The sequence below is a fragment of the Phyllobates terribilis genome, unplaced genomic scaffold, assembly GCF_046119375.1.
Source record: "Phyllobates terribilis strain yellow unplaced genomic scaffold, ASM4611937v1 Scaffold_1__5_contigs__length_1240528914, whole genome shotgun sequence".
In the NCBI taxonomy this organism is placed as follows: domain Eukaryota; kingdom Metazoa; phylum Chordata; class Amphibia; order Anura; family Dendrobatidae; genus Phyllobates; species Phyllobates terribilis.
The window spans coordinates 273,494,086-273,504,229 of NW_027362761.1; the positions used below are offsets into that span (position 1 = coordinate 273,494,086).

At 38.1% G+C, this 10,144-nt stretch overlaps 1 protein-coding gene across 1 annotated transcript in view; it reads left to right on the plus strand.

Annotated features, from left to right (window-relative positions):
• The window catches only part of FAM222A (family with sequence similarity 222 member A), a 96,986-nt gene extending 90,734 nt beyond the window's left edge, over window positions 1-6,252 (plus strand). The window contains exon 3 of the mRNA XM_073672717.1: window positions 2,023-6,252. Coding sequence (XP_073528818.1) covers window positions 2,023-3,269 — 1,247 coding nt within the window. The 3' untranslated portion in view covers window positions 3,270-6,252. The remainder of the gene's footprint in view (window positions 1-2,022) is intronic.
• Window positions 6,253-10,144: the final 3,892 nt, after the last annotated feature.

Here is a 10,144-nt window from a genome sequence, read left to right on the forward strand (position 1 = left end):
CTGTATTGCAGGGTTTTCTTACTGGCGGACTCAAATAGGTTAAATTTTAAATTACAGATTTTTCATTAATTATAGGGGATTCTTAACGACAGCGGTTCAGTCATTTTTGTCTCCCCAAGTACTTTGGGTGGAACCAAGTGCCACAGTTCTAAGGCTCTTTTTGTCTCTTTTAACAGAAGAATAGAGACAAACGTGTTCTGAGCTGACAGCTCTTTCCTCCCCTGTCATTAAATTATTAACTGCCATCTCACAAAATATGGACTTTTTTTTAGTAATCAAAAATGCTCTCTTTTTGAAGACACAAGACATTAGACATAATTTACAGCTATAATCATTAACAATGCATTGTGGAACATTCTACATTTGGCATTTTTTGACACTTTTCTTAAATAGTTGCGGAATGTTTAATCTTTTTGAATGATAGAAGTTTTCTAATGACTGTAATGAGGCCTTAAGGCAATGCTTATACCTATTATGGCTTTATTCAATCTAATTGTTTGTGTTCTTCCAGTCTGTCTTTGCTTATTTACCTATTTTATTTTTGCTTTTATTTCTCCTTTCTGTTATCACCTATTTTCCAATAAACCATCAATACCTCCTATTGTAAATTTTCTTGCTACATTTTGAATCTACTTTTTTTTTTATTTCCCCCACATAACTTTGTGATCCTAATGTATCCATCATTAATTGCTGTCTGTAGGACTTTGCCGCACTTATCCAGCCTTCAATATCTCATCCATCCATCTTCACTCTTCCTTTCTCCATTTAATTCTCATTGTATTCCAAATCTATCAACCAAAATATATTATGGTTGAATACTATAGGCAAATTATCGTTATAATATAACAAAAACGAAATAGTTAAATGGATTATCCACTCCTTATTTTTAATTTAAAAGGTGTGTCACCCCCAAAATTAAACTACATTAACTTTTATATAGGGGACCTAGCTCCTTAAAAATCATACTAGGCATAGACATTTTAACTTAATATTTGCTGAAAATCTACTTTTATTTAATATGCAAATGATGGCTCTTCCATGCACCCTTGGCGTGGCCTATGCCTTCTTGCACCCTTACTCCTTCCTATTTGCATATTAAAGCTAGTCCTTTATCTTGATTGGCAGTGCTCAGTTGGTAAGAGCAAACACGTTATAAAACCAGTTTGCATGTCTGTGCTTGCACACTGACACTGGAGGAGAGCAGTAGCACGCTCCAAATGTCAATGTGAGCATGCACACACTGGCTGCGGGCGCTTTCTGATGCTTGGCTCCTGCCTGTCTTTGCCCGTGGATCAAGCTGCTTCAGTGAGGAGGAGAGGGCATTCAAGTGAGCAGATAGCATTTGCACATCACAACGCCCTATCCTCCTCGAATGAAGCCGCTAAATTGCTACACTTCTGGGTGCATCCAGTGGCGGGCGCAGACAGACAGGGGCCAGGTGTCGGAGCGCTCCTGCAGCCACATTGGATCACGCCAGTGTCAATGTGCAAACTGATTTTAGGCATTCGCTATGACCAACATAGTGCTGTCAATCAAGATACAGGACTGGCTTTAATATGCAAATAGGAGAGTGTAACAGTGCACCAATGCATAGGTGACATCAAAGAAGCAACTTGGCGCTCTCATTTGCATAGTTAATAAAAGTAGATTTTTTGGCAAATATTAATTTAAACCTTATATGTCTGGTATGAGTTTTATAGGGACATCCCCTATAGAAATGTTTATGCAGTTTAATTGTCATTTTGGGGGGAGACCATAAAAAATATATACTCACATACCAATCTCACATTTGTACTGCAGCCAGGAGATCAGCGGGTACCCAAGCAGTGGTATGGAGGAGTGGCAGGGAAGCAGTAAATGAGGATATGTTCTTCTTTTTTATTGACTACACTGTAAACTTTTGAGACAAAAAAAGGGGTGGCGAACCCCTTTAATCATTGCAGTCTGGATAAGCCTGTATTTCCATTTGTCTTTTTAATGGACAGTACGTTAAAATAATGACATTGCTCTCTTCTTTTTCAGGTGAAACTGCTACACCAGTACAGACTACAAGATACCCAAGCCCAGCCGAACTAGATGCCTACGCACAAAAAGTAGCTAACAGCCCACTGACTATCAAGATCTTCCCCACTAACATCAGGGTTCCCCAGCACAAGCACCTAAATAGGACTGTAAATGGCTACGACACTACAGGCCAGCGTTATAGCCCTTACCCAATACACACAAGTGGCTACCAAGGACTTCTTGCTATTGTTAAATCATCTAGTAAAAGTGTGGTAAAGAATGTAGAGGGAAAACGGACTAAAATTTCTTCTGCACAGGTTGGTGTTGCTCCTTACCCCATGTCAAGCACTTTAACACAAGGCCAACCTTGCAATGGACAATTGAGTTATTTAACAAATCATAAACAGATGGATGCACCAGTGCCACCCAATGTAACAGTGGCAACTTCAGTCATTCCTTTAGCAGGTAGAAATTTAACACTCCAGCAGTCCAACTTACCTTCTATTCAAAGCATCATTTACCAGATCAACCAACAGTGCCAGGCTCAGGCTTCTCACCAAGCTTGTCAAGGTGTAGTAGTTACTAACTCCAGTCCAGCTAAGCAGGGAATGACCAGTGGATTTACTGCTATGACCGGTGGCACTGTGGCGTATGCAGGCACTGTCCTACAAGACTGTAGGTCTGGCACAGAGTTGGCATTGGGATCTGCCCCATTGGTAGCCAAAGCTGGATCTTACCAGGATGGCATGGACTATCTTATTTGGCAACAGAAACAACAACAGCAGCAGCAACTCCGGATATACAGTAGTGGCAGTGGAGGAGGAGGAGCAGTCAGCAAATCACCTGAAGTCTGCCCAGGAGTGTCACGTCCTTATACTCTTGCTAGTGCCGTTGAGAAAGTCAGCTCCTCCCCATTGAACTGTGTTGGCATGCATGGCAATTTCTCTGTTGGTCAATATTTTGCCCCTCCTTGGAACAGTATCTTGGTCACACCCAACAGTGACTGTTACAATCCACAGGAACTTGCCAATGGTCACAGGGATTTTGGGGTACATCCATCAGATGGACTAACCAGCATCCCCAGCAAGACCCTTTGCAATACCTCTATTCTTAGCAGTAGCCTTCAGTCTTTGGAGTATCTCATCAATGACATTCACCCACCCTGTATTAAGGAGCAGATGCTTGGCAAGGGTTATGAAACAGTGTCTGTGCCAAGGCTTCTTGATCATCAGCATGCCCACATCCGCCTGCCCATTTACAGATAAAGTTCTTTCCTCTTTTTTATGTAAAGGTGGCCAACACTGGTTCAGTACACTAGATAATGCTACTTAGCCATAAGAAGGCATGTTTTAACAGTGCAGAGGGCAGAGGTGAAGCTAGCCATCCCTCCCTACTTTGCAGTCAGAGTGCATAGTAATGAGAAACCTGGCAGCAAAAGGGTTTCTATTATTTCTGCTCTGGTTATGCTGTCTTTGCTCCTGCACTTTATATTATCTTGCAAGTAAATTGAAGAGAATGGCTCAGTCCAAAATTCAGGTTCTTTATTCCATGTCTTATGCCGTTACAATGAAAGAGATATTGGCTGAATGCAAACCCGGTTTATTTTATTACTGATTTCATGCAAACATTGACATCTTGATTCTTTTTTTTTTTTGGGGGGGGGGGGTTAAAATCTCAAAATGAGTGAATGCAGCAGCATTTCTCCCCATTGTAGCAGTAAAGGTTAATAATAGAATTGGTACTTTTTTTTTATTTTCTCTGTTATCATTTTCTCTTATGATCTTTCTGTAACCCCTCCACTGCCAACTATCCTGACCTCATTGAAACAAGGCTTTACTTTTTAATAGGCGAGGTCTCCACTCTAAAATCATTGGATGCGCATCCTTAATTCATTCTACACGTTCCCTGGTCAGCGTATTATTTTTAAGCCTTGGAGACTTCAGTATGAATTTACTTGAACATTTTGCATCAGAACTCGGTGAAACACAATTCAAGATCCGCTAGCACAATGTAGTTACTGTGCTTAAAAATCAGTTTTGACCACACATAATTACGGCTGAGGACGATATAACATGACACGCAGTTAAATAAAGCAAGTACCGTGGTTATTTGATGTGCTCATAGGCAATATAATCCACTGGAAGTTCTCAGTAGAAAAGTCATTAAGGAGATGACCAATAATGTAATCAAGTGCTATATCACAACATGTCGAGTGAGCGGTACAATGGCTTCCAGTGGAAATTAGCGGAAAAAAAGCTTCAGCTAAAATACAAGCTGAAATGAGATACTACATTTCAGTGGTTTATATTGCCTTTTAAAAAATCTACTGCAAGATTGACTAATGTAGCAGTCATGACTCAATGAATGAATGAGATAATGATGACTTTTTCCAATTGGTAGAACAAGTTTCCAATATAGTAAAATGATGGATAAAGTTCACCACTTAGGTGAGAAGGTCAGTGAGAGCTTGAAGAGGTTGTCCACTAATTTAACATTGCTGACCTATTCTTAGGATAGGTCATCAATGTCTGATTGGTGGGGGTTCAACACCAGGCACCCCTCCCAATCAGTTGTTCCCGGTGTCAGCTGGAACTGCTTAGTTACGGAGCTGCACAGCTCCGTCAACTCTATAGTGGCTGCGGCTGGGTACTGCACATCCGCCCCCTATTCAAATGAATAGAGGGCAGATGTGCAGTATCCAGCTGTGGCCATCACTCTGTCGACACTGTGCAGCTCCGTAACTGAGCAGTTCCAGCTGACACCGGGAACAGCTGATCGACATTGATGACCAGATAAGTCATCAGTGTTAAAGAAGTGGACAACTTCTTTAATTATGGAACATGCAGTTGAAGGATGAGCAGATGTTTTGCCACCCTACAGTTGGTAAGACGTCGCTCTCTTTTTCAGCTGTTAGTGATGCCAAAAGTAAGTGCGTCAAAATATGACAAATTCAGGCTAATTTAAGAAAATTACAATCCGCCAGAAAAAAAGGAACATTAGTGCCTTGAACACTTACTGTAACTCCTATTACATAATATATATGATTCTTCAGACCTTTCATATGCTTTACCTAATAGCTACTTCTGCCACATTAAAAAGAGTCTGTCAGCACAAAATGACTGTTTAAAGATTAAACCAAGCACAGGTGCTCTGTGCGCTCTTGCCGTACCCAAACAGTTCAATGCACCATCCATCTCTGCCCCCCTCTGGCTCCTGTAAAGTCAGAGCTTTTAATCAGGGAAGAGGAGGGCGGAAATGGATAAAAAGCAAGTAGGTGGGAAGGTGCACTGACCCGTTTGGCCACACCAAGGGTGCACCAAGCGAAGGTACTAAGTCATTTTGTGCACACAGAGGCCCTTTATAAATGGGGAGAGAGGAATTAATCTCCTTTTAGACACCTTCGAAAATGGCTTTTTTCCTCTAAAACCCGGTCATGTTGAAATCCAACATGCATAATTTGTAGTTATTGGAAAGGTTGGAAGGTCCCCATACGCATAAGGTTGTCATCCAGTTCAGCCAAAATATATGGATTTTACATGGATGTGATAAATATATTTATGGGATCTCACATACAAGACCATACAGATATTTTTAGAAATTAACCTTGTTGCATTCATACAACTAGTCCTAGTATACGGATATTCTCTTGAACAGGAAAACAGCCAATTTAATACTAAATCCAGAAAGTGCATTCAACAGAAGTACGCTTTTGTGTAATTTTTCAATGCTGTTCTTTCATATCTATTTTTCATAAGTGTGATTTCAATACCTCCATTTCCAAGGGCATGGATTAAAGAACAAGGCGAAGCCAACTAACCCCAGGAGATTAGGAAGATAATGACCTAGTCCTAGATTCAAATAGTTATCTTATTTCATTAAAACTAAATTTGTAAAAAAAAACAATAGTTCTCAGTGAAAAAAAGTGGCTAGATCATTATCTTTCTACAGACCTAATTGATTTTTTTTTTAACTAATTCAGCTGCCTAACTTACCCACAATGCCTTTCAGGTGTGGCAGTGAAAGGATTAATTTATTTATACAGTTTATTGTGACATTTTACTATGTTTCCACTGGATCTGTGATTCTTTTTACCCTGTAAATTCAAAATGTAACAACAGGAATATGTGCAAAGAATGTGAATGAGGGTGAAAGCTTCATAGTTGCTGCTATTTTGGAAACAAATGAAAAAAAAAAAAAAAAAAACATTTCTCTTGCTCTAAAAAATAATAAAAAAAAAAATATGTATTATCCGAAATAAAAAAAAAATCTATATAATCTTAACAATGTCACATAACTGATTTAAAAGAAAATTGTTTCTGTCATTATTTGGCAGAAAATGGGATAATTAAACAAAAATTGTTAACGTGAATTTCTTTTCTTCTGTTAGTACATTACTTGCACTAGTAAAAATGTAGAAGTGAACAGCGAATGCAGGAGGATATTTAAAATACACACAAAGTTACAATTAAAAAGAAAAAAAGAAAAAAAATTTGAAAACTTGAATATAATTTTTGTAGTGTGATATTATTGTATAATTTACTTGTTGGCTGCTATACAAAAATACTGAAAACATTTCCTCATATCCCATGCTATCTATGCTTGAAAATAGACTTAATACTATTAATACTATTCACTTTTATGTTTCTTATTCATATATATTTTTTATTTTCAGTCGTTGTATGCTAGTGGTCAAGAAGGAATTAAGATGGTAGTGGTGCTTACCAACCTAATCTGTGAATTTGGCTCTCTATTGGGATTTAAATATTTTTACACCCACCGGTCACCAGTTTTCCCACTGTGTATGCATAGTCCATAATGGGAATATTTTAAGGATTGTAGATTTCAGTCATTTTTGCATCCCACATCCTTATTAAAGTGGAAAAAAATGTTACTCTGTAAAAGCAGCTTTGTATCTGAGTGCAGAAGCTCCTACTCTGGTGAATACAACAATTCCATCCATGACATGATCAGCCATTCATCTGTATCTGTGCAACTGCAGCGTCCCTCTGTGATAGCTGATATTAAGGGGCAAGTGAAGCCAAACACAAGGGAATTCATGGCTTCCTTTTGAAAAGGGGTTGTCTTCATTATAATACCTATTTAAAGGGGTTGGATCTCCACCCCAGGGGGAATGTAGTAGCAAATTAAATGGCCAAATGTGTAATATAGCTCTCCTGGCTCAAAGGGCGTACCCACCACCATCTATGATGTCTATATGCCCTGATATACCCATTACTTGTCTGGTGTAATTAAATATGTATAGCCACATTGAACAACTCTAAAGACCAATATCAACTAAAATGTTAGTGGAAAGATAATTCACCAGATAAATATTTGATCATTGATTATTCAGCCACCAAATGACTTTTCCAGGAGCCACTTTTTTGTTCTTTTAAAGGGACTCTGTCAGCACAGAATGACTGTTGAAACCAAGTACAGGCGCTCGGTGCACCATGGTGGGGCCAATCATTTAAATGCACTTTCCCATCTGCTTGAATTTTATCTATCTCCACCCTTCTTTGGCTCTATCAAATCAGAGCTGTCAAAGGAGAGTAGGGGCGGAGATAGATGGAAAACAAGCAGGTGGGAAGGTGTATGTAAATAGTTTGCCCCGCCATAATGCACCGAGCACCTGTATTTGGTTTCAACAGTCATTCTGATAAAGAGGTTGTTCATTACTTTTATATTGATAACACATCCTAAGGATAGGACATCAAAAAACGATTGGTGGAGATCCAACATCTGACACACTCCACGATCAACTGTTATCACCTCTGGCTGCAGCCGGATGTAAAAATTATACGAAACTGAACGTCCTAGCTATACACACACAGTGTTTAGTGGCTGTGGCTGGTTGCTGCAGATCAGCTCCTATTGAAGAGAGTAGGAGCTGATCTGCAGTACTAAGCAGCAGCCACTAACAGTGCATGGAGTTGTGCTATTCGGCACCATACACTGTTTCCATCCAGCTAGTATCAGACGTGATAACTGATCGGTGGGGACGTCGGACCCCTACCTGTCTGATATTGAGGATAGTTCATCAATATAAAGATAGTGGACAACTTTGTTTAAATTAACGTGACCATAAAACATTAATTGACCCAAAAAAGAAAAAAATATATGAATTTATAGGCACATTGACTACTTTGCCCAAGGGACTTGTTAAGCCCCGGGTTGCTTCATTTCTTCAACAATAAATTTCTTTTTGATCATTTATATAGTCTTTTGAACTCATAATCCTTGGTACTAACAGCTTGTATGCACCAACTTCATCCTGCAGTGGTACTTTTGTTATAGAAGCTTTTTCTGCTCATGCACCATCTAAATAACTCTAGCCAATGTAAATATGTTATTTATCTCGATAGGTTCATAATCAGATGACTTTGCTCAAATAGGGTCTTAAAAAAAATGACAGAATTTTTTTTTTTTTTTTTAAATCATCACGCAAGGACCGTTTCCAATTGCTGCTTTAGTACCATTGATGTAGTAGTACCTCAAATGTAGCATTTCTGGGGACCAATTTTCCATCTCTTCCTAAGGACTTATGCACATGGGGGTCATTAAGTGCCACACATGAGTTCACTAAAACACACTTAGCAAATAAAATGAGATTTAATATTTTTATGCACATGGTTTCATGTCTTACAAGTGTAAGAGAGTATGCTGTGCCGTTCTGTACATTTCTTAAATAATGTACCTATTTCAATGTCTATTGACTTGCTCCTAAAAAAAAAAAGGCATTAAAAGCAGATGACATTGACCCATGTGCCAAAATCTTATATTGAATCTGTTCTATTAAAATTAACAGTGAACAAATGCAATAAAATTCATTTAATATGGCATCAATTAATTCATTGAACATGGCTGTAACAGAACATGTGCGAGATTATTATATGTTCTGAAATAACCAGACATGTAGTAGATCTAAAACAAAATAAATCTATAAAATAGATAGCAGAGCTGTGAGTTCTATCTCTACTTCTGGTCCAAGAGTGGCCCACCTCATTGGCGGATACTGCCAAAAATTATGTCTGACGGAACACACATCACTACAGTCAATGGCCTTAATCCCGTTTTCCACGGCTTCAAATGTAATCTCCAATGGAGTCACTGACATGAGGGTAAAGCGCAATGTGAATATGGCCTAAGGCACAAAAAAACTATAATATGAACCCATTGGGTTCTATGTCTTGTGTACTGGGTGCATTCACACAGCTTTGGCCTAACTAGCAATTCTGTTCACATTTGCATTATGGTTACCCTGTATAATGGAGTTTCAGATTTATCATAAGGTGTCCAATATGACAGTATAATAAGCATAGCATGCGTGGCATTCTTCTGTGAAATATGATGGAATCGGTACCCAATTCTCCATGACGCAGATATAGTACTGTCTGGATGATGCCAAATTAAAGGAATTTTGCTTTGTTAATAATATACTACATTTTACATTCTAATTATAAATCTCATTTAATATAAACCCTCATCCTCCAAAATTTATTTTAATTCATTTTTAATATTCTGTTATAAACAAAAAAAAAAAGAAAACTTCTGACCTTTCTTTCATCATCCACATCTCATTTTATCCGAAAGAAAAACATATTTATGAACAATGAGTAATTTATATATAAATATTAAGCCTTTTATTTATTTACCCCACCCCCCAGGCTGTAAAAAATGGAAAATTTCAAGTTTTGGCAATATATCACTGCATTGAATATGAACAGAAGTGTGTAGGGTAAAGGATTGCTCTCTTCTATAACATGCCACTGTGAATCCAACAGTCTGCACTACAATTGTTTAAGAAATCAAAAGCTCAAAGATGGACATGTACTTTCTGATGTTGATTTCCCAGAGTAAAACTGAAATTTTATTTGAACTGTGAGTCTCAAGTCTCTCATTGCAGATTTCTGTATTTATTGTATAGTTTATTAAAAGTGCAATTTATCTACTGAGATTATAAATGATGTTTACTTTTTAATCATTTTACTCTAAGAGCTATGAAATAGCATGCTGACAAATTGACTAGCTCAGGTCAGCAAACTGAAATTTTACACATTCTAATAAATCACTAGAGCTCAAAAGTGTACTATGTGTTTAAAGAGACAGCAGTAAAGGCCCCGTCACACTAAGCGACTCT